Genomic DNA, 25,146 nt, shown 5'->3' on the forward strand with positions numbered 1-25,146 from the left:
GGTCGATGACGCCAGGGTGCTGGAGGACGCGAGGGTGTTATCGCCGGGATAAGAGAAAGGGGGCGCGATTTTCGGGAAGCAGCCGTCGCTAAAAATAGACGCGCCCCGTGTGTGTGCGCGCGCGGTATGCATTTAAACATAGTTTTGGCAGGCAGAAACGTCAAACCGCCGCGGAGTGGCGAAGCGTGAGGATCGCTTCGCGAATTTCGCGCAGAGAGATCCGCGCTCTCGCCTGCAAGATCTTACCTCCTAGCCGTTAGCGTCGCGTCGAGAAGAACGATTCACGAGAAATATCTGTCAATCTCTGAGAGAGTCCCGACAAAAATTTTATTCCCGAGAACCCTTTCTTTAAGTCACGGCTTATCGAAATTCGGCTTTTGGCAAAAGTAAATAGATGGAGGGAGAGTCATGAAAAGTACATCGGTGAAGTACGACAAGGAGAATCGACGGCCGGTGGCGACGATGCAACCAGTCGACGAGAACACGGTCGACGTCCAGCAGGAAGAGTAAAGAGCCTATAGAAGACAGAATCGTATTTCTGTGTGTATGTGTGTACGTGCGTGCTCGCCATCCCCGTCGCGATTTCCGGTGTCGACGATCGTATGAACGGTCGCGTACGCTCGGTATGCGGTATTTACTTTGATATTCTTTTCTGACGATCGCTGTATTTATATAGCGAGGCCAAAGACTTTGAATTTTCTTTCCGATCAGTAGTCGTTAAAATATATCTGTTTTTACGAAAATTTGTAAACTTTAATTACACCAGTAAGACACGGATAGCTTTATTTATTATGATTAAAAATCGTTACGCTTCCTTTATAATTTCAATATCTTAAGCGACTTTAAAACGCATTTCGTGAATCGCGCTAATAAATTCGGATGAAAAATAATCCGGCCTCGCATTCGCGTGTGAGCGCTGCATTTATTATTTCATTCAATATATTCGTTTTTTCTTTTTATCGAGATTGTATCGACCCGATGTGTATCATTAACATCGCAATTGGTGATACGTTTTTCTTAGCTTTTGTGTATCAAACGTATGGATACCGGTTACTAAGAATGTATACATTAATTGTTGTTCGGCTCAAAGACTACGAGTGTATCGTCATTAAAGGAGCCTATAGAGCTTAATGTTCATTTCAGTTATCCCATTTAATAAACTGACAAGGAAATTTTACGATTGTTACACCGTATCTTACGAATTCATTTGATCACCGTACTTCTTTCATTGATGCACCGATGCAATGCTTAATGCAGTAACTCACGCATTTATTTAACACTCTGTGAGAATAGATTGAAAAAAATTTACTAAACTCTAATATATTTCTTTGAATAGTGTGTATTAAGTAAACAATTTTTTTTACTTACAGTACATAAATATTTATTCAATAAAAAAATGATAGTTACATCCAATGGCTTTTGTATCAAATAAATATATTTACACTTACTATAAATATTTACTTAGAATTATTCAAACGAATATTTATTAAAATTTAGTATTTTTATTTTCAATATGTGTACTCGTACGTTTTGAATCACACACTGTACACGGTGCAGAAAAGTACATCCATCCAAAAAATGTTCTGTAATCTGCGAGCTATCAATAAATATCTCATCACTAAACATCAATCTTTTGTTCTTATTTTTATATCTGTCTATATGAAGAGTTGAAATAGGTTCGTGTTAAATATTCTGCATGCCGTCCTCTGCTTTTAGTTGCTTCGCAAATATTTCCCGTAGTTAGGGTTAAAAACGTGAGAAAATTAGATCTATATAAGTTTAGGCTACAGATCGAGCCAAAATCAAAACAATTTTAAGATATTTTTGATATTGCCGACGATTTCTCATAACGTGGCCAAGTGAAATGTCATCATTTAATATAGTTACTAGTTTGCTACCTAGTTAATGCGAAGTTGGACGCTTAATTATTCGATAATTGAGTTTCTTGTAGCAGCCGTCCTTCCCGGAATCGCGACTCGCGCGAGGACAATCCGTGTCGCGGTTATTTCAGAGCGGCGTCGCATTTTACCTGATTGCGTTAATTAACCTTGGCACCGACGCGCGTCGATTTTCCGATGGTTGACTTTATCCCCGCGACATTGACTAACTGCGACCAACTGATTGTGAATAGTGATTAACAGTTCTTCCGACCGCGTTGGTTGAAAGCCAATGAAGATTCGTTGATGTGACGATGCATTACCGAATGACGGTCGCGCGAATGCACACCATTGTTCGTGCCATCGTGACAGAAAGCTATCGGTTTTGCATTTGTCATGGGTAACCTGAAGCGAGTTAGCATATTGATAAGGAATACGGAGGGAGAGACGAATCGCGATCTTACTTGTGTATATACCATATATGGTATATATATGAAGAAATATTTGTCAATCATCTTTTTCAGGTATCTTGAAGCCATAATCACACTACGGGTTGCTGATTGTGATTTCTGTTTGATGGTTCTATTTTAGCCAATCATGAATGCAGTTAGTCCATACTCATTACATCGTGATTGGCTAAAATAGAATCGTCAACCGACAACCTGTGATTATAGCTTAAAAGGCCTGCCGCATATATGTACTTTCCGTAACAAAAACTGTAATGTAGGTATCGTAAAAATTAGTCAATTACAATCAAGAATTGTCAAAAATTGTCAGCTCTGATTGGCTAATTGGTAGTAAGACGTAACAACAGTAGAAGCCATAATAACATACGTTCTCTATTGTGATTGGCCACTTCGCTTACTGCTTACGTTTTACTGACTTACGTTTTTCTATGTGTTTCTGGCTTCAGGTAATACAAAATGTTAGCCTTGCAGCCTCTGTAATTCTTCATCGTTTCACTTGTTATCATAGGCAGAGCGGCAGAGCTCGATTATATGCTTTTGCACTTAGCTCGCATATCGTTTTGACGTGTTCACTTTGCCATAGACCTACACTCGAAATCAGGAATGGCTTTTTGCGATTTCTGTGTTATCGATACGCATCGAATGGTCCCTCTTAGAAGAATATATGATATCTCGTTGTTTTTTTTGCAATGCGTTGTTTAGTGTGATGTCAGCGGGTAATAAAAGCGCGGATGAGGTCGTGAACGATGCGCTGTTGGAGAAGCTTCGAACATACGCGGCTAAACCGCAGGAAGCGGGCGATGCGCTCAGGGCGATCGTGGCCAAGATTCACGCGCGTGTCACCTCATCAGGTATGCAACTCTATCGGAATTCCTCAACTCGCGCGCGACGCGATAACTTTGTACTTTAGAAGACAATATACCAATTTAACCTTGTTTTTGGCATTTACTTGGCAATGAAGAATTTCTCGATTGTTTACACAATTCCTGAATAATATTTTGCGGATTTTTATTTTAATAATATAAGAGCTATACGTATTTTGTATTTTTTTAATTTCTTTAACCTCTCTTGTCTCTCTATTTCGATTTTATAACGAATCAACGACGTTGCAGCAATTTCCTCTCTCATTAGTGTTTCGTATCGCGTGTCGTCCCCATTAAAGGTCTCGTACGATAAGCGTACGATATTGCGCGCGAATCGTGGCAATAAAGTTCTAAACGAATCGGAAGGTAGATTGGACACTCCAGGGAGAAATTCGTGCCGGTATATTATTACTCTTGGCGAGCACGAAATCACAGTGGAACTTGCGCCATTTATCATTCTCATGTGATTCCCCCGCAATGGATGGCGAAGAAAATTGGTTGTCACGTTCTGCGCCATCGCATTGTTATTATTGCATTTGCATCTTGCCATCTGTATGAAATTTGATAAAACATATATATATCTGTACGAAATTTCTAGCGAAAACGTCGAGTATTCATATCTGAGAGATCTGTCAAGACGCAAGTGTGTGATGAAGGAGATATAGGCCCTGTTCCACAAACGTAAAGTTATCTCGCTTTAACTCACTATATTTATCTTTTTCTATTTTCAAGAATTAAATAGAGATTAAGTTGAACCGAAATTAAAGTTAATCTTACATTTATGGAACCGGGTGCCTTCCAGCAAGAAATACAGATGACACAGTGCAAGCCAGTGAATTATTACTTCCTTACTACTGTTTGCCAATGTTAAATAAAGACGAAATAATCACTGTGTTACACTGTCTCTTGTTGGAAAGCACCACTAAATATAGTAATCATAGTACGTGTGTGTTCTGGGTCATAGCACTCTTGGTCAGCGCGCAGCGGTGCGACAAATTTGTGTAATGTAAATTCGGGTCATTTTTGACCAACAAGTCGCCAATTTTATGCGTTTGTTTGCTCAGCCATATTTCTAATTTCTATTTCTGATATCTTTTTACAACAGATTTCTATATGAATAATTTTTATTAACAATTTTAGACTTTCAAAAATTTATTCTTAAGCATATATTGATATTGTCAACTTTATCCGATATTTATCACTTGCATTGTATGTAATTATTGCAATACGTTATTTTTCGTCATACGATTATCAAATATAATAAAAATGAGCGATGAGAATAAATTTAATTAAGTAAGAGAAATTTTATATTTGGTCAAAGTACGATAGATCTTAGTACTTAAATATTTCCGGCGAATTTGAGACGCAATCAAGAACAGAATTAGAGTAGTAATATCATATATTACGTAATCGACAATTTAATAATATTCATGCTAATGAATTTTATATAAAAATATTAATGATTTGATGTTAATAAGAATCTAAAAATCTGCTAATAATTTTATGGCGAAAAATATTATCTCAGTCGGGGGATTCGAACCTGATTTATCAAATATTAATTTGTCAATCTGTCCTGGACCTTCGGATAACTGGCAAACAGGTGTGCAAATGTGTGCAAACAGCCGATCGTTACCGTGTGTTATTTTAAAATAGAAGAACCGCCTGTTAAGCCGATTGCATAATCGCTGACGACAGAGACTCGTTGGCCGACATCCAGAAAACTATGACTTCGAGCGATACACACTCGGATCGCGCCCGTGCGCCAATTTGATAAGGGCCTGGCAATCTTCCTGGTCGGTGTTCTCGCGAATCGCGGAATTTACTGCGCGGTTGAGTTTTAGCTCGCAATTGCAGTTAATATTATCTGAAATTTTGCGACATAGTTGGATACCTTTAGACGTTACTAAATTTTCTGTAGGTCACGTTTCACGTCACTGACTGTAGTTATTATACTTATTCGTTTTATCATGAAGCGAAGACTCGTCCGTAATTTATTGTATCATTCTCCACGTGCTCTACATTGCAGATATTTACTTCATGATATTTGTAATCGCAAGAACATTCAATTGTTGCCATTATGTGAATTTTTTATGAACATTGACATTGATTCCAATTGGCACCATGTCAACTTTGACATAAGAATGTATTGTGCCAATGTACGGTTCTTGATTTCTCTAACGTATAACACACGTTGAAGCTTACTTGACATTGGCAAGACAGTAGTATGTCTGGCGCCACGAATAAACTGCGATTTACGCGAATCTTTAAACAAAAACAGAGAATAAAACTGTTTATTATCTATATCTTTCAGATCGACGGATACGCGAGCGCACCTTGGAAAAGCTCTGGCGCAAGAATTCCGGTGCGATGGAATCGTTTATTATGACCCTGGAGGTAAATAATTTTTAATTAAAATAATCCTTAATTAAAGTAATCTTGATCACGTTATCTCTCCTCGCTCCCGTTAATTGTAGCGTCTTATCGGTGCTACGGATAAGCTACGATTGTTTCGCGTGTTAACAGCAGCCGAGATCGATACACGTATGTGCGAGAGAGGGAGATAATTATTACACATGCGAGCTTACGATTATTCGATTGTCATTGACACGACGCAAAATCAAGTGTTTAAGTAGCCGTGGTAATTAGTACTATCTGTGAAATATCGCGTCCGTGTCACGTGGTGTCACGCAACACGCTTCTTCCATTGTTTGCATGTTCGAGAAAGTCGCGAGACCGCGAGGTTCGTAAATCTATGTGTTTCAAATCCCAACAAGTGTCAGAACACCCATATAAAATAATTGCTTGCATATTACAGTTCTTTGTAATTACTTTTTAGTATTATCGCAATAATTTTGATCACTATTACGCTGTTTGTACAAAAAGAAGGAAAATAAATATGTTTAAGGGAAAATTGAGATTATTCTTCGAAATTTGTTTTCAGAATTGTAAGGATCACGTTGCTAATTGCAGTATCGCCGGAATATTACATGAATGTATATCGCCTCGAATAATCAAGGGGAAATCCAAGGAGAGGGGAAGCAAGAATAGAAGTGCTACAAGTAATGGCAATTATTATAGAAAAACATGTTTTACTGAGAAAGCGAAATTACAAATTTGATAATGTCTTTCTTGGAATCGAAAGTAATGTGCTTGTTCTTTAATAGGAACCAGTAGCCGAATGGCGGTCATTCAACTGATCAACTTAGGTATCACGCAAGTCCTAGTTAAACTTTTAATAAATCTGCAACACGCAGATAGTATCATGAGCGAAGTACTTACTCAAGACATCCTCTGGATTTTGGGACAGGTGATTTTTAAAGGCGATGCATTGTAATAAGCTCCTTTTTCATTTTATTTTGCAATTAGGAACAATTATTTTGTTTGGTTCGCTGCTTCTGCGTGAACAGAAGGAAATACTCTTGACACGTTGTATGCCTGCACAGCAGAACTTTTATCGATTGCACTGCGTATGTCTACGAAAATATTTTTAATTTTATTTCTTTTACAGTACGGAATTTATTTTAACTATTTTAAACTTTTGACATTGTAATTTTATGCGTTACACTTGTAATATTGTTTTTGTTCTGTGATGGTATTAAAATCCTTAAATTATGAAATATAATAAGAACTTAAAAAACATGCAATTTTTTAAAGTGTTTCTAAGGAATACAAATTGTTAAAATATGTTTTTAGGTGGCTCAAAGGGACCAGAAGTTTGTGTCAAAAATGAAACTGCTCAACTCCATAAAAGTGTTCCATGCGCTGTTAAAGCAGCATTACAACAACAGTAAGACGTTATTACCGCTGTTGTTGATCATCAAGACTCTTGCTAAAAACTGTAAGGAACAATTTGTTTTATGCATCTGACAATTCGCTTATGTGTTTGAGGATAATAAAGTTATTATATTCTTTTATATAGCTTTTTCCTTGCAAACACTAGTAAAGGACGGTATTACTGGCACTTTGGAGAAAACATTTGTCAGTGTCGGTTATACGCCACACTTGAAACTGAAAACATTATTAGAGTGTTTTAAACATTTAACGACAAATAGTAAGTATACGTGTGTTTACGTACAATGTATTTTATTTTTCTTTACTAATTATTTTTTAACATTCATCATATTTCATTTCTAGAACTATGCTGTAATAAATTCGTTAAGGCGGGAATAGTACATCTGCTTATGCGAATTTTCGAGAGATGGGAGAGATTCGATGGGCAGATCCGCTTGAAGATTTGTAATTACGCTTTGAACACGCTTCAGCATCTCTGCGTAATAAGTAGGTTTATTAGAAGTAGACTCTGTAAAAAGTTCTCCGAAAGATACTCTCTCTGTAATTGTTTAATTATACATTTATCATTCTCTATTAATGTTCTTTTGAAAGTTATCGGTATCACATGCGTATACTTTTTGCCTGACATTCTAGAAGCTGGAAGGAAGGCTATCAAGTCGAACAATGGCCTACAGTTACTCTACCGGTTCTGCATGAGTTGCCCAGAGGATAAAGCTTACGACTGCTTGCTATCGCGTATTTGTGGAATAATCAATCAGTGTCTGGACAAAAAGGAACTACCGGTGCCCGAAATGTCGCCCGCGAGGTGAATGAAACGTTCGAGGTCATCTCGACCAATATAAACTGTACCTCGTGTGATAATCGTAATATGTTTATTATATTTCAATATTTTCATAGTGTCTTTATATAAAGAGTAATTATAAATATTATAGGTTGATTACTTTTTGTGTTGCTACAGAGATCAAGACGAATGAATAGTGGTAGCTTTTGTTGTAAAATATTATCGGATTAGTTGAGAACTATAATGCATTCAAATGGCGTGATAATGCCTGATTTACGATTATGATTAAGTGCATTAAATTTTTGGTCGGTTCTCTTTTTTTGCATGCAGATTTGTTCTGCCCGAAGTGAATGTCAATAGGGCGAACAGTGCTGAAAGCGGTAGCGACATTGACAGCCAGGTGTGTCACTTCTTCATAAAAAATTAGATTGACATAACGCGCTATAAAAGTAATATTTGACACGTTACACTGATCGAAACATGCGTTTACTAATAATATGATGTGAGAAAAAAAATTGTTAACAAAATTAATTTAATTCACTTTTATTTCTTTCGACAAAAAATATATGTATTTAAATCAAACATATTATATTTGACTTAAATACGCATGTATTCTTTAACGAAAGGAATAAAGACATACTGAATTAATTTAGTCAAAGAAACAGTTCTTCTCAGTGTATATTTCCTCTACACAATTTCTACTTTCCGCAAGATTAAAAATTTATAATGTCAAAATTCTTACTAGAATATCAAATGTTGCTACGAATATTGATTTCTGTATAGGCAAATAGCGTGGCTTCGATTGGTAGACAGTATAGCGATCTTGATTCTGGGGATGATGAGGAGAGTCACGATTCCAGAGATACAATGGACAGCGAGATTCACATGGGCAATGAGGTGGACGAGAACAAATTTTTTGCCGGAGTTTTTACCTCGCAGAGATCCGAAGAGGATCTTGCTGGGTAGGTGAAACATCATTTCTACAGACGTACATCGATGTCAATTATCATTATAAAAATCTCTTTTTTTAATATCAGATACCATACGTTCTTCAAGGAGCTGGGAAATTTGCGATCACAACTAAATATCGTCGGTTCGACAAACGGCAAGCTAATCGATCTTTCTTTGATAGATGATGACGAGATAAATACGCCGCTCGCGAAAGCGGGAAAGACAAAGACCTCAATCAAGGACTTTTCGAAATCTAACGGTACGACGAAGAATCAATTGGTGAACGGCACGCTCAATTTGAAGGTTCTAAAAGATATGTCTGCAAACGTCACGGATCGGCAAGCGTATTGCGCCGTGGCGAGCAGAGTGAGAAGCGTTATAGGTTTCATCAAGGTCGCCTATCCGGACTTGATCGGCGGCGACGGTCTGGGAAAAGTAGAGCCGCTTAACACTAAGGACAGGAAGGTTTGCCGTGCGAAATTGATAACTTGTGTGGAACGAGGTCTCCACACTGCCACCACTATCCAGGAAGTCGTTTATGACCTTGATGCACTCGCAAACTCCTCCTCCCGAGGAACGTCGGACGACGAGTGGCTGTTTGGCAATAGGGACGAGAAGAGGATTGGCAAACGCAATGTGGACACGGCACGATTACAGTTTGAGTCCAGATTTGAAAGCGGCAATCTGAGGAAAGCTATTCAGGTACAGTCGGTCCGCTACTTGCGCTTTATGTAATTGATTATGTTCATATTACGTAAGAGACTTCATAGTGACTTAGCGGCTTGCAATTTCTGCAAGTTAATCCGAGGGTACATATAAATTAATTTCTTTTTCGTTAAATTTTGCTACATTAATATTTAACGTCTGTTTTCTCCTTAGATAGGTCCACGAGAATACGATCTTATCTTGACGCCAGACGTCAATAGCGGTTCCAGACATCAATGGTTCTATTTCGAAATCTCTAGCATGGAAGCGAATGCATACACGTTCAATATAATCAATTGCGAGAAGACGAACTCGCAGTTCAATTTTGGCATGAAGCCGATACTATTCAGCGTTACAGAGGCGCAATGTGGTAGGCCAGGTTGGGTGAGGACCGGTGTGGACATTTGTTACTATCGAAATTGTTATCAACGTTCCGTCAAGGGAAAAACGTACTTCACGACATCCTTCACGGTTACGTTTCCGCACGCTTACGATGTTTGTTATCTGGCGTATCATTTTCCATACACGTACAGTCGGCTGATGACTAATATCTGGAAGTGGACGAAAAGTGTCTCCGTAGCGAGCGTATATTTTCGTGCGGAGACGCTCTGCGAGACTTTAAACGGCAACGAAACTCCTGTACTTACCATTACGTCACCAGATTCCAAGACCAATCCTATACATGTAAGAAATTTTTCAGATATATATAAATCTTCACATGTGACAATAAGTCGCTTAACACAGCAAGTCAGCAAATATATTTAAAGCTAAATATCATTTCTCTTTCAGACACGAAAGATGATTTTTTTAACATCCAGAGTACATCCTGGTGAAAGCAACGCTTCTTGGGTGATGCATGGAACTATGGAGGCTCTCCTAAGTGACAATCAGTACGCCAACAGTTTACGTGACGATTATGTGTTCAAAATAATTCCTATGCTAAATATAGAAGGAGTCGTGAATGGCTGGTGAGTTAACGATTATATATATTTTTATCAAACCGCTTTTTTTTATTAAACAAAAGCTGTGATGGAGACTTTTAATGTGCTTAATTTTAGCTAAGACTTTCTAACTTTACATTTAAGGATATATAAGGGAACACCTAATAGCAAACGCGTGATACCATAAGACTGTAATCGTACTTTTATTAAAGTTTAGTACACAAGTCGCACATTCGTGCCGTTGTACACAAAATTAATATGAAAGTGACTTACCGTATAGCTAGAGAGCAACGTTTCTCATTGATGAAACTACGTACACCGATCATCATACGTCTGGATGACCGAAACATTTACGATCAACTCTCGGCGATCGCTTTCACGACGTCCATTACGTATTCCAAAATATTTTGGGAATCGTTTGGCTGTCGAACGTTTCGTCTTGCAGACGTATAGATATGTTAACTATGATGATGATTACCACCTTATAAAGATATGAAACGCTGACGGAAGCTGGCAATCTAATTAAATTATGAATCATTGGACTTTTATTTTCGTTTCTTTATTTTGTCTAAACTTTGTTATTAATGCTGAAAATGAGAATTTAATGAGATAGAAACGAGGAATAAATGTAATGTGATGATAATGAGATATCCGCCGGCGTCATTGATGATAGAAAATGAGAGCTGAATAATCAAGTAAATGCCCTTGCGAAAATGTAAAAGCTTGTCGAGTAACGTCGGCAGGAGAATAATTCGTCTTTTCGATTGACATTACGGTTTTCCTTTTCGACATCTTTGATAATATCGTTTCGGAGCCACGGTGTAACTCATTCTCGTTCCTTTCAAACACCGAAATTTCAAGGGTTTGAAATAATCATCTCTGCCTGCCGCCGACCGAGAAAGCTGATAATAGTGCCTCTCTGATTCGAAACTATGAGCAATGTATCGGGTACGCCTTAAAGTTAGTGCTAAACGGCGAGCGGCGACAACGGTAGCAATCTGTTTGATCCGCATAACAGCGACAGCTCGCTCGTGTCACGTGTGCAAAACGCACTATAATATACATATACATGTATATATATATATACCTAATTCCTCAAAAATGTCGATTTGTTTCTGTCACTTATAAAACGAAATAACGCGACGTTGCCTAGGAAGAAGTAAAGCGTTACTTGGACGGAGGGTCTAATACTTTGCCGTTGGTGCGCACTTTGATGTTGAACCTATAGGCCGGTTCCGCATCTGGCAGGATCGTGCTGCTGTCGTCGTCCTGGTCCTTCATCATCGCTGAGTCCGCCGACGACGCCGCCGTGTCCACTGGTTGATCGTTTACGTAATCCTGCGCGGTGTCGTACGGTCCAATCGTATGAGCGTCCTCTAGACCATTGTTCGGTAATTCAGTCTCCGTGGCCAGGTCGCCGTAGTCAGGGGACTCGCGATGCTCCATCTTCATCTCCGACGAGAAGGAGGAGGAGGGGGCGGAGGAGACAACGGGACGGGAGACCGATGGCCGCAGGACCTCGCGAGTCTCGAGACCGTCGAAAACGCTGTCTTTGCGCGCTTGGGACGTCACAGCGACATGCCCGGTGAACAGGCTCGCGATGTCCGGGATGTGCTCCGGTCTCATATTGTCCAGGTCGCCGACGGCCGTGCGCTCGCGCTCATTACCGTCGTCGAACAGCGACGTCGCCGCTGCCGTCGTTCCCGTGTGTTGATACTGCTGCTGTTGATACTGATTGCCAGATGCGGGAGCGGCCGTGGTGATTAGCCTGTTGACGACCGGGTCCTCTGATAGTTTCTCATCCGCGGATGTATCCGCTTCCGGTGGTGCCACCTCATGCTCGTTTTGAGCGTTGATACCCGCATGGTGATCGTCGATGTTGGTGCTGTCAGTTTCGTGATCACTCGCTTGGTCGTCGCTGGCTGGCGCCGAGGTGGTCGTGATATAGGGCCTGTGATTTCTGAAAAAACAAAATTTACAAGATAATATCACCATCGCTGTTTGACAAGAAATGAAATTATTAATTTTTTCAAAATATAATGAGAATATTTACAGTTAGCGTCTTATTATTAGTGGCTTAATTTAAGCGCCGCATTAATAGCAGAAGAAAGCGTAGCTTTGTTGTCAATGGATTAAAGTAAATATTTTTATATATAGTAGTTATCTGCATTGAGTGAAATTATACATGTATAATGTGTGTATGTGTGTAGGAAATATATGTGTGAGCATTCGTGAATGTCGTATATATACGTCAAGAAGCGAGAGAATAACTACGTTATTATATGTATATAAGAATAAGCTGTAAAGGCATTTGCTGAAATTTTCGTATCGTGGCTGAGCTATTCTCATTCATCGACACTTCTATCCCGAAGCTATTAGCTATTTGCGAAGAAAATCCCGACAAACTGGTTTAACACTATAGCGAGTAGTAATCGTTCCCCATCTATCGTGAATTGCGGAAGAAAAAGCATTTCTCGTTTCAAGCTACTTCTGTCTCTCGCTAAACTGCACGGAGAAAACAGTTTGTCCCGGTTACAAGTATCACGTCGTTTCACGCCCTCATAAGCTTTAAGTATTTGCTAAAAAATAGATTCAATTTCTACGTTCCACGAGATTGAAATTATAGTAGGTGCGACACGGAATATATCGATGGAGTAACCACTTAATGTAATCGTGGGATAGAGTTCCTGAAATCATTATAAGATTCATATAAAATCCTTATGTATAATTACGTATGCAACTACAAGGAATAATTGTATAATATATCGTTTATTTTACTAAATAACTTCATATATAGTGAAGAAAATTATTTTTCGTCAGATGAAATTATATGAAATTAAATAAAATCATGTAATCTGTGGGACAATATTTCACCTAGTGATTACCCCCTCGGAATATATTTACGCGAATACATTCATATATTCATTCATAAATATATGTATATAATAATAAATTTTCATTCGTCGTTAAAGTCAGCCATCCCGCATACTTCGGTAGCTGGAGGGATAAACACGTTCAATTATTGCGATATGCACCTGCATGGCTTATCGCCGGAGGGTTATTTACTTTTTGTCCGTGCATAAGCGAGATTCGCTTAGAGTACATCGGTATTCCCGGGCTCCCTTTTTCTCTCTCTCTCTCTCTCTCTCTCTCTCTCTTTCTCTCTTCTTCCCTTCGTGTATTTTTGTGACAAGTATTATCTCACCTCTTACCCCTGAGTCGCGGAGACTGGAATGCTGCCGTAGTTGTAGTAGTAGCATCTTGTTTGCTCGCAGATAAAGTCCTTCACGAGAGTGCAATCCTGCGCCTCCCAGGCTAACGTAGGTGCTACCATCGCGACGCATCCGTCCGCGCTGCCGCTGTCGCCACTGAAATCGAGAAACTCGCGTTTTGGAATTTAAACGAGAATACCTGTTTTGACGTTAGCTATTCCATGCATGAGTTTCCGGGTGTTAGAACTGCGGGAGAGAGTGGCTGATAACCACGTTGCTCGGCTAACAATTACGGGTGACTAGTATGCGACTCTTCACTCGTGAAAAATGATAAAAAGTTATATTGGTTCTTTGAAATTATACGGCGTTATTCATTTTTAAGTCCAGTGGATATTAAATTAATTCTTAACTAATACGCTCGATTGTCTCCTGGCTTAATTAACATTTTTTTTTTCCTAATTAATTTAATACACAAAGTACATTAAATAGTACACATTTTGAAGATATTACCTTTCACGCGCTACCCTCTGAGGTTCGGTGCCGGGTGGTACGTCGGCAGGTCTGTTACCAGGTCGCTTCAGCATGTAGTCGAAAGTGACGTTGAACGGCAGTCCTGTACTCATCCACAAGAACATGTCAGTGCCTAGTTTGTTGCCAGAGGTCCAAAAATCGTATTTCGTGTAACCGGCGTTCTTCAGATATTGCGTCATCGTGTCGGCCTTTTCTTTCGTTTCGAAAGATGCCAATTGGAGGCCTAACGAGCGGCAATACTGATACGCCAGGAAGTAATTCAGTTCTGGACTGTAGGGATTCATTCGTGACACAAAGTATTGTATGCCATCCAGCTGGATCGTTGTGATCCTCTGAGCTGCAAATGAAACATTGTATCTTTAATATCTGCAAAAGTCGCTTTAATATCGACAAAAGCTGCGTTTACATCACGTCTTATTTTAAACCATGTTAAAACTGTACGATGAGGATGCATTCAATTGTAGGACGTGTGCGAAATTAGGGCAAGTTAGTTGATATCATTCTCGGAACGATAATTCGACGTACGTTTGGACTTGGCTTCGAATTTACACACACAATAACAACGAATATAATAATAATTATATTCTTATTAAAGAATTATTAATTTTATAATAAAATATACTAATTCATTCTTTTATCTCTCTTTTATAATCTTTTACATTATAATCTCATTACAATATACATATATTAAAGCTTTTTCAATTTACTTGATTAAAAAAATTTTTTCTAGAGCAACTTATGGTTTATCAAAGGCATGTGTCTGTCATTCAGTTCCGACAAAGCCACAAATGGTAGTAGAGATGAAAGAAAATGCGTTCAGTGAATATTAATGTAGTATCCTATTTTAGTATTGTATTCCAAGCTCACGATCAAGAACCGTTATTATTATTAAAATATCTCTACGTCTTTTAATATAATAAAATAAGATCGTTAATATGGAAATAATAGTATATCAGTCAAGATTTTAACTTGGATATTTTTTAAATAATTTTATACTAGGATTAGTAATTTACTTCGAAGGTTTCGATATTCGAAATTAAAAAACTCGGCATTAAAATTTTCAAGAAAGTTTCAAAGCTTTAAAGCTTTGATACTTGCTTTAATCTTCGAAATTTCGACAAATAAAAAATATACAATTATTTTAATATAATTAAATTAATAGTAACAAATATATTTTTATAAAAAATATACGGATATATTTATGAATATAATTTCATTTTTTCCCATTCGCATGAATATATTTTTCAAAGTGTTGAAGCTTTGAAGGTATTCTTTGAAAGTTCGGAATTCTTAGAACATTCGAAGTTGTCAAAAGTAACGGTCCTAATGATTAACTTCATTATCATAAACGATTCTAAGAACTCAGCAAAAGATCGTATAAATTTATACGCTAAGAAGCACCATTTTTATCGTATTATAATATAATACAATAGTGATACAAGACGTAACAAAAAGAACAAAATTGAAGCGACTATTCTAAAGTCATTCGTTTCATAATATGATTTTAATTTCACTCTAAATGCGTACTTTGATGCGGCGTATTTTTAGCCGGCTTCACAATGACTCGAAGCTTTATGACAAGGACAGTATTCACACGATATATCAAGTTGCGGGTTCATTGAACCGCGACGGCTATTTGGTTAACTGTACTTATGAATTATGACGCTCCGTGACCCCCGAATAGCTCCATAGGTGAACGAGTGTCGCAACTAATACTAATCCCTCACATTGTTTCTAGTTGCGATTGTTCTCTCTGTTCTGTACATATGATATTACTGTATGTCTGGCTGTGAAGACAGACTATGATAAGAAAAATGGAATTTTTAAGTCTTGCATTTGGAGAGATTTTTTAGAGACAGAGAGAAATGCGAGAGGTACCGAAATGCTTGGTAATTATATGTTTGAGTGAGTTGAGATATTTCTTGGTACTCTTACGTAAGAGTTACGAAACAAAAGAAGGCAAGAAGAAAATGAGTTCGTACCGAACATATAGTCATGAAATTTAAAAGGCTGAATGTGTGACTTAACGAGATGGAATTGCAAGATTAAAAGTACCAAATACCGGTGAAAACACGATGTGAAAAGATCTACAATACAACATATTGTTTGTTTGTTTAATTTTTTCAACCGACGAATGGTTCGAAACTTTCTTTATTGCCCCATCCTGAAGAATCTCGGCGGGAATTGAAGCGGGAATTGATCTGAATTTCCCAAGAGGGACCGATTTCGCGCGTGCATGGACCGCGTCATTATACAACGGGCGGCGAAGCAAGACGATCGGTGCAAGATATATCCGTTCGGCCGGTTGGTAGAAGTCTAGTCACGGCTCTGGATACTCCGTAGCGGCGCATCCGGAGCAAAAACGTTCCGGATCGTGAAGTTGGACGTGCAGGTGGTGGTAAATGACCCGAAGGCCTTGAGACGTCTGCCGCCGGTGTGTGCGCGCGCGAAGAAGAGGCGACTAGCCGCTTTAACTACAGCTTCGTTCACGTAATGCGTTCCCGTCGTTCGGTTAATGATACTCAACGAGATTCCCGATCCCAAAGGGACGAGTCCGACGTGCACGCCGCTCGAATTTTTATAAACGATCTCGATAAACGTTTATCGAATGTAATCTACTTTCTGTCTCTTTTATTTTTAATGACTGCAAGTAGCTACGAGGCTTTAAGTATCTTTCACGCGCAGGGTTGTCTCTTGGATGTGATATCACTTTTACTTGCGGAGATTTCAATATGAATCGTGTGCGTGAATAAGATTTAATTTTTTTAATATGTAAATGTATATTTTTTTTAGAAATAAGAGATTTTTAGTTTATTTATTATTCACACACCGAAATATCTAAGCACTAAGATTTAAGCTTTAATTGAGAATATACGAGATTTCTGTTATTCAATTAAATTACTCATTACTATTTTTACAGTTAGAAAGTAGTATTTTTCTATCAAGTCAATTTTTATAGACTCTGAATACCGCATTATAACGAAGAGAATTTTGAGAGGGTAGAAACTCTTTGAAAAGACGCGATATGCCTGGTGCATTATGTTGCTTGCATGTTCTGCCATCCGGTTGTTTCCGGTCTCAACTTTGAATGCACTAACAGTTGGCGCAGGGTTTTTTTTTAATGACTTTAAGATGCGTGTTTTAGTAACGTTGAGTAACGTAGAAGTATTTTTAAATACGAAACTATATTTAGCGGAAATATGAAAAGCAATTGATAAGAATAGAAAAAAAATAGAAATTTTAAATTTTAAAAATAATGAGTATTTGTAGCTGAGAAAAATGTATTTAGAGAAAGACAGACCGAATATACAGTATACATAAAGAAATATATATATATATATATATATTTAAATATATTATTGAATCTTAACAAAATATTTATAATAAATCGCTTATAATGAAGGGAGAATAAAATATTTAAATAATTTAGCCACAAATATTCATAATTCGTAATTCAATTTTACAATCTCATCTTTGTTGTAATTTTGAAAATTTCTTCAGTATTGAAATACGTGATTATGTCGTTTTCACGAATAACACTGCGCGTTAAGTGGATAATCAGAAGATTGTGCGGAGATGCCGATCGAGAGGTCGAGCGGAAGAGTACACTCAACATGCCTATGCTGAAGTTAAGAGAACAATCATTTCATAATAATGAAGCCGTCACTGCGGGTGTTAAAGTGAGCACGAACGAGCCTGCGTGTCGTGGTGTAAAGGGTACTAACCTGAGGCGAAGGCCGCGACGACGAAGAGCAACAGGATGATCTTCATGTTAGCGTGCCGATTACTGTGCTGGCAGTGAGGCGATCAAACAGTCAGTCGTTTCCGTTTCCGACTCTCGTCCTCTCTCTCTCTCTCTCTCTCACTCTCTCTCTCTCTCGGAATACACCGGATGTTAGTGTTAGGATCGCGTTCTCGGACTGGCCTCGCGCTGCGCCGTGAGCCCCCTTAAGAGTCTTCTGCCCGGATCCCAGAGGAGGGGGTCGTTGAAGATGATTCACTGGCTAACCTAGAGCAGGAGTCCAACGCACGAAGGGGACGGCGGCGGCAGCGGCGAGGGCGACGAAGACGACAATGATGACGACCATATGAAGACAAATCGAGAAGTAATTGAACCGCGTTACGAGGAAAAGAAAAAAATCGCGGGTGACAAGATCGAAGGAAGGACGTACAATGGATGTTCACGCTGAACAACGTGGAGGCATGCCCCCGCGATCGATGACGCCACGCTTGATTTGGCACGGATCGTCCTTCTCCTTCTCTTGACTGCGAAGATGATGTGCAAAATCGAGAATACACATTAGAAGGAGGACCGAGGGAATGCTTTTATTCGCGCGGTCGTAAAATGTCCGAGAGAGGTAATCGTGGACGTTTAACTGCAGAAAATCTGTCTCGGCGCAGATATGAAAAGATGTATTGTCGAATACTTGACATGTCGTTTTTAACAATTATTAGCCATTCAGATAACTTTGGTAATACTTGGTTTCGCAATTTTATTCTCTCACTATATAAATATACTAAATAATACACACACACACACCTTCATGTCGGATAATAAGTCAATCAACCTTCCGATCGATCATTAGTCGTTAAAGCAAATAATTATTTTTGAAACAAAAACCGCGACCACTCGAGTTGTCGGAGGAGCAGCCACTTGTCAAGCGTGCTCTGCATACCCTCTCGTTGGTGCAATTGTAAATTGGCACAACGTGTGATTACGTCGGCTTAATTATATTAACTAGCAAAGTCGTCGTATGAATAATGTTTACTCGGCGAAGAGGTATAATCCATTTGTAAGCAGTATATCGCGCGGACATGAAATAATGGAAGGGCAAGTAATAGCAAGAACGTCGTTATCCCCATATCGATCAACGTAGCGTTTACGTTAATCCCATTAATAACATCTGCGCGCTCGCGCTTACTTTGTTCCCGACACCGTAAATCCTCCTTCGTCGTAACGCCGTCGCTTCTTTCGCTCTCGCGATACGGAATTTTACTTTGCCGCGGTCTTCACGGTTCTCCGTGGATTTGTATCGACGGCGAGCGGCAAAAAGACGTCGGTTTCAAGGCAGACTTCATTTCTGAACGCCTCCTCGAAGGCATCCTCTCGTACGCCCCGATATCATCTATCCCTAAAAATCCACCTCACTTCATTCGTCAGCGAAACGACACGCACGATCGTGCCGCTCAAATCCAACGCTAATTGCAACAAATCGCCTGCCTCCGAGAAGGAAATCTGTATAATTATACCTTCGATCTACGGAAGACCGGCTCGTGAACATTGATACCTGCGGATGCCTGGGCCCCGAGATTTCAGCGAATAAACGGGCCCCGAGTGCTGGACTCGATTATTATTAATACCTATATACGTAATCTAGGCTCATCCGAGTACTCGAATCCGAAATATATCTGTCCATCTAATAATAAACCTCACTCGACTGAATCAAAGCGAGCTATCACGTATATATACTTGACGTGAAGAAGAGGGAGGCGATGAATGTGAGTGCACCAAGAGCGCTTCAACTGGTTGCTTCCTTCGCGTCTCCTTTGGCGCCGTCTTGTTCTTGCGGCGCTCCTTCCCGCGCTCAACTTCTTTCGAAGCGCATCGTCATCGCGAGACCCGCTGGAATTCTGGCTCACCAACATGCACGCACGCACGCATGCACGCACGCATCGCAGATATTGCGGCGCGGCGCGTGCGAGGACTACCGGGCGCGTCTCAATTAAGCTTTCGTGTGATTAATGATATGAGATCGTATCGCGAAACGCGTCACTCCGTCCCCCGTGAACGGGGCGTATTAACGAGTTAGCGCATCGCTCGTGTGTCATACGTTCCACTTTGCACAATGTTTCATCGATCGATCAATGAGAATGTATGTATATTTCGTATTCTTAATGCGCGCGAGACATCGACATTTTATCGGGACCATCGTGTCAGGTCTAATTGAAATTTGTGTAATAAAGTATTATTATTATTATTATTAAATTCTGTTTTATTATTATCGGTTTATAACGTGTTCCGCCGACACACCCCGATTCTCTTAACGATATAAGTGTACGTTATATTGTTGTTGCGCAGGTATTATATAGGGCGTCCCAAAACTGATAATAAATATTTCAAAGACAGATTCTTTGTCATATTTTATAAGACGAAAAGTCAAATACAAAAATGCCGAGACTGCGATAGTTTTCAAATGAGAAGAGTTTTTAAAAATATAAATGATAAGGCTATAAGACTTTCGCGCGCTCAGAGATGGCAAGATCAGTGATAGTGTAGAATTTTGTTATTGTCAAAAACATGAAATTAGAGGAAACACTTTCATATAATTCGATTTCGTCATTCCTGAGTGCGTGAAATTTTACTACTGTCATTCGTAATTTTACTTAACTCTTTTCCCATTTGAAAACTTAGCTTCGCTATTTCTGTACCAGACCCAATTTTTTATTATCTGATAATTATCTGCGACGATTATTAAGCTTAGTCTAATGTTTCATCCAATTGGGTTCGCTCATGCCATCATCATAAATGAGTCCATGGGATGAAACATCAGATTAAGCCTAATAACAAGATAACCAGAAAATGAAAAATTGGACCTTGGACTTTTCGTCTCAAAATGTTACAAAGAATCTATCTTCAAAATATTTATCGTCAATTTTAAGATATTTTGTACATGATAAAGAAGCTGGGCAATGATAATGTAGCAATACTGAACTATCGTTAAGAGTTACAGAATACCGGGATACTGGACTTTCTCTATAAAGAATGCTTCACGATCATATAAGATTGTAAAAATTTGTTACTCCCAATGTTGGCTATTCGATATGATAAATTGTTTTATTCGCGTTTAAATTTCCTGTTTTACTTTCTGTTTTCTTGTTCCGATTTATTTATTTAATGTACATCTTATTCTCTCAATGACATTTACTCGCAGCAAAGATTCTTTATCTTCAAACAAGCGTGTGAAAAAACTTGTTTAAATATTTAATAAAATCATTTAAACGTGTACGTTTTATTCGCTCCGCTATGGTTTGACAAATGTTTCCGCGGAGTAAATTATTAATAGAGAAAAGATTTTACACGCGCGTTAAAGCAATGAAGCAGTAACACCGGTATCGACTGCGTTGGCGCAAGTTTGTATCGATAACGCGAGTCGCAAAAAGGCTCGCATCTCAAGGTAGGCTTCATTTCTGACCATGTGTTCGCGTCTGATCGCGAGAGATCGATCCACCTGCTCTCGGAATACATCGTGAGCGAACATAGGCTTACCCAGTCGTTTGATTACAATATCGAAACCGGTACGAGAGAGGAACCGATGCGTCTTTACGTCCCAGAAAACGCAGCGCGTCTTCCATGCATCTATGTATCCCCCTCGTACCTCAACCCCCTCTGCCGTCCTTTTTACGGTATTATCTCTCTCTCTCTCGTGAAGATGCTGCCTAGTGGCGGAATTACCGGATCAATGATCAGATACGCGACGTGTTATTTCTGGTACGCGGCGCGCTGTGCGGGCGATCGTGAGCAAAAAGGACCTCGCGTGACATCCAAGACCTACCGCACAACGGAAATCGTCTCTCTATTTATGTCTCTGTCTCTTTCTTTCTCCCTTCGGCTCCGCGCAATGTCCGCCTGTTGCAACTCTCGCACACGGGAGGATGCCGTGCCGCGAGCTTAATGACAGGGTAGCGCGCCGTGACGGTTTCCTTCGTGGACCCCGATTCAGGAATGCAGATGAAGAGGCGTTTCGCTGTTGCCGCTACTTCATTAAATGTATTTGATACAGGCCTGTGTGGATTTTATTAATGGAGAAAAGAGAGAGTGCGCTTTTATACAGGAGGGGACTCTCCATGCCCTTTGTTGATCAAGAAAGATTAATCGCGCTTTCGCATTTATATTATATTTTCCTTTAATACCGCGGATGAGTTACAATAAAATTAATCGGTTTTCGCGCTTGCAGGCTCGCCCGAGAGAAATGGGATATTCGGCTGCGGGGGGAACTTGTTCAGATTTCTGTGCATATCAATCCGTGTACCGTGAATACCTGGGCTTATATACCTCGCGGCGCAAGTCACGTTCCGTTGGTACCTTGGTATAGGTCAGTTTAACAGGTTGAATTCCCATCGTGGCATTCCCGTGGGAATGCATCGCGTCCGCTCGAGTGCACTTAAGCCCGGCGATACTTACGGGGTTCTCTGCGCTGTATGTGATGGTGGGGTGAGACTAAAGCAGAAGTTCGGTGTACTGGATAAACAAGCGATTCTTCAGCAGCACGACCACCATCTCATCGTCGTCGTTGTCTTCTCGCGTCCTTCCGTTTTCTCGTACCATTACTTTTCTCTTTCGCTTCGTTTTCTTGTCCATCGTCTTCTTCATCTTCTTCTTCTTCGTCTTCTTCGCTTTCTTCTTCCTCCCTCCGTTCGAGCTTGATCCGCTCCATGCGAGGGAGACGCTAGGAACAACTTCTCACAGCCGCGCCAAGGGACTTGGTCTTTTTTTGCTAAAACAAAAGCGAAGACCGGGGTACGCCGCAGCGGCCAGCGACGGCCAACGGCGGTCAGCGGCGACCATCGTCGGCTGCGCGACGAAGAGGAAGACGAGAGGAAGGTGGTGGCTGGAGCAGGAGAAGCGAGGGAGAGGATGCCACAGGGGGATTCTTGCCGAGGTCTATTTCAAGCCCTGCCAGCAATCGCTATGTAAGGTCCTCTTCTTTCCCTTCCTCGCTCTCGCATCTCTTCTCGTCTTTTTCCCGTCCAGACCCTTCCTTCCTCCCCGTTGCTCTTATACCCACCGGTACCCCCCTTCGTCGCTACCCCGCGCGCGCCTCTCTTCCTCTCTTTTTTTCTGTGTGTACGGAACTCTCGGTTTTAGCTCGCGAACAGCCTCGGACTGAGACGATCGGAGGAGCCATACTGCCCCGAAGGCTTCGACGGCATGCGCTCCTCCATTTTGATACCTCTAGGACAGTGATCCTCATGCATTTCGCGATTGATCGAGGCAGCACGAGGTGTTTCAAATAGATATATCTGAAAATTATCTCAACGATAAGGGATGAATTTCGTACCATTTAGGCAGTAAATCGACATAACAGCTTTTGAAGCAATTTTTTTTTTATATAAATTCAAAGGAAGCTTAATGAATCCATTATATGCTGTATTTATCACATAACTTATCGTATGCTAATTTATACAAATTTGCGATAATTTTTGTAGAAACGTTTTTTTTTTTGCAAATAATTGAATATTTTTGCATTTGATTCTCAAGAATAGTGAAACAATGTCGAAAAGGACAAAGGCTGAAGAGAAAGGATCGTCTTGACAGCCGAATACCAAAAAGTGTAACTATTTATAGAATTCGGTTCTATCCCGAAAGAATCTCCACTTATAAGTGTGTGCAAGATCGAGTGGTCGAGCGACTTTATAGTACGAAAGGGCCGCACGACCTTGCACACTTTTTTATGGTTCACCCTTTAGGAGTCATAATTCAGTTAGTACCAGAACAACTTATGGATTTGCTGTTTTCTTTGGAAAGTCTTAAAACAGTGATTCTCACTTTTGTACTTTGGTCCTCCAAATATTTTTACGATAACGACGTAGTCTCTCTATCGAGTAAAACTATTCAGGCAAATTTATAGTATAATATTGATGTTATTTATTTACCGAGAATAATAATGTTTAACAGCTTTTAATTTTTTTACTACAAACGCATCACATTTTTATAATATTAATTTCTTTTTATTTGACAAAGTTGGTAAACACGACCACACATTGTCAATAATTTATTTTTATTTACTTTAAAATTTTACAAGATAACAATTTTTCCTCTCATAAAAAATTTTAAAATTATTAAATGTCGTGAGACTAAAATAATATAAATTTTGAAAAAAATCGAAAAATTAGAATTTCGTATAAACGCACTTAATGTAGTCGTACAAAGTTTTGGATTTTTATTCTGAGATTCAAATCAAATGCGCATGACAGGAGATCGCAACCGCGAAACAACGTTCTGTGTCTTGTTTTTCCTCGCACATAACCATATTGTTCGGATAATCAATCATTACGACGTAAAAGACAAACAATGTACCAGGGCCTCCAAGTTGAGAACATTGCTTTTGACTACCGATCGTTTCTCTGGAGCACAGCTCATCGATTACGTACCAGTGTATCTTATTATGTAGACGCTGTCTGGCTGGATATATTTAGACAGTTCGTTTCTCGTGAGAGATATAATGAAATCACAGCAGAGCCGCGTGTGCAATGTGACGTGGTAGAATCATGCGTGGAATACGTAATATCGCGGGCACGATTAAACGCGTTATCGAGGTACTCGATCTTCTCTCTCTTTTTCTTATTCTTAACGCGAGATGGACGTCGTGCCGCAATTAACGACGAAACGCTCGAGTAACCCGTAATAACGAGACGCACTGATCGTGAATCATTAGGAGCTGATCATCCCGCATTGCTACAGCCCGCTTTACTCATGCACGCTCTCGTTGCGGTTACGTGCCTCGGGTTTAAGAGAGAACGACCTAGAACCTGAAACCGTGAACTCGCTTGCGATTACGGGGTCGAGGTGAAGAGGCTCGCCCTCCCGGAGGTTTTAACACGATCGGGCAGCTCGTTACGTACGAGCATAGCAGCGGCGGGTTTTTTCTTCCAAGAAAAACGCTCTTCTACACGAGTACGTATTCACGAGGTATTCACGCGCGCTCTCATGCCCCCGTATGTAAAAATAATTTACACGCGGCAACGCCATTATCCTTACATATGCAGATTGGACGTACGCGACGCGACGTAAGCAACAAAGTGCCCTGGTAAGGCTCGATGAGCTTAACAGTATGAGATTTATCCCTATCTATTCATACAATTGCAAGGAATGTAATATAATTTCGTTTTTCATTTCGTCTTACTTTGAGCTTTGAATCGTTAGAATTGAACATATACTTAGTAATTCAGGGGCACCGCGTAGGAAGATCGGTAATAACGGTGTAATTTTACAAACGTTAGTACTTTCCAGATAACAGTTTTATCG

General features: G+C 39.7%; 2 protein-coding genes across 3 annotated transcripts in view; one reads left to right on the top strand and one right to left on the bottom strand.

The window, feature by feature from the left end:
- The first annotated feature begins 326 nt into the window (after positions 1 to 326).
- Positions 327 to 25,146, top strand: part of LOC108779911 (cytosolic carboxypeptidase 1) — a 31,306-nt gene continuing 6,486 nt past the window's right edge. Inside the window, exons 1-14 of the mRNA XM_018547468.1 lie at positions 327 to 506; positions 3,047 to 3,195; positions 5,519 to 5,601; positions 6,149 to 6,266; positions 6,372 to 6,514; positions 6,901 to 7,045; positions 7,127 to 7,258; positions 7,342 to 7,485; positions 7,633 to 7,804; positions 8,111 to 8,180; positions 8,564 to 8,742; positions 8,818 to 9,433; positions 9,611 to 10,120; positions 10,226 to 10,404. Coding sequence (XP_018402970.1) covers positions 409 to 506; positions 3,047 to 3,195; positions 5,519 to 5,601; positions 6,149 to 6,266; positions 6,372 to 6,514; positions 6,901 to 7,045; positions 7,127 to 7,258; positions 7,342 to 7,485; positions 7,633 to 7,804; positions 8,111 to 8,180; positions 8,564 to 8,742; positions 8,818 to 9,433; positions 9,611 to 10,120; positions 10,226 to 10,404 — 2,738 coding nt within the window. The 5' untranslated portion in view covers positions 327 to 408. The remainder of the gene's footprint in view (positions 507 to 3,046; positions 3,196 to 5,518; positions 5,602 to 6,148; positions 6,267 to 6,371; positions 6,515 to 6,900; positions 7,046 to 7,126; positions 7,259 to 7,341; positions 7,486 to 7,632; positions 7,805 to 8,110; positions 8,181 to 8,563; positions 8,743 to 8,817; positions 9,434 to 9,610; positions 10,121 to 10,225; positions 10,405 to 25,146) is intronic.
- On the bottom strand, positions 10,580 to 18,114 carry nw (narrow). Of its 2 annotated transcripts, none has more exons than XM_018547466.1 (4): positions 17,846 to 18,100; positions 14,100 to 14,457; positions 13,590 to 13,745; positions 10,580 to 12,337 (listed from the first exon to the last, which is right to left on the bottom strand). In XM_018547466.1, the coding sequence occupies exons 1-4, from the start codon at positions 17,889 to 17,891 to the stop codon at positions 11,545 to 11,547; spliced, it is 1,353 nt and encodes a 450-aa protein (XP_018402968.1). In that variant the 5' UTR covers positions 17,892 to 18,100; the 3' UTR covers positions 10,580 to 11,544. The 2 variants fall into 2 exon arrangements, with proteins under 2 accessions (XP_018402968.1, XP_018402969.1); XM_018547467.1 differs by having other exon boundaries at positions 12,261 to 12,337; positions 13,583 to 13,745; positions 17,846 to 18,114.

This window comes from Cyphomyrmex costatus, unplaced genomic scaffold (genome assembly GCF_001594065.2).
Source record: "Cyphomyrmex costatus isolate MS0001 unplaced genomic scaffold, Ccosl1.0 scaffold639, whole genome shotgun sequence".
Classification (NCBI taxonomy): Eukaryota; Metazoa; Arthropoda; class Insecta; order Hymenoptera; family Formicidae; genus Cyphomyrmex; species Cyphomyrmex costatus.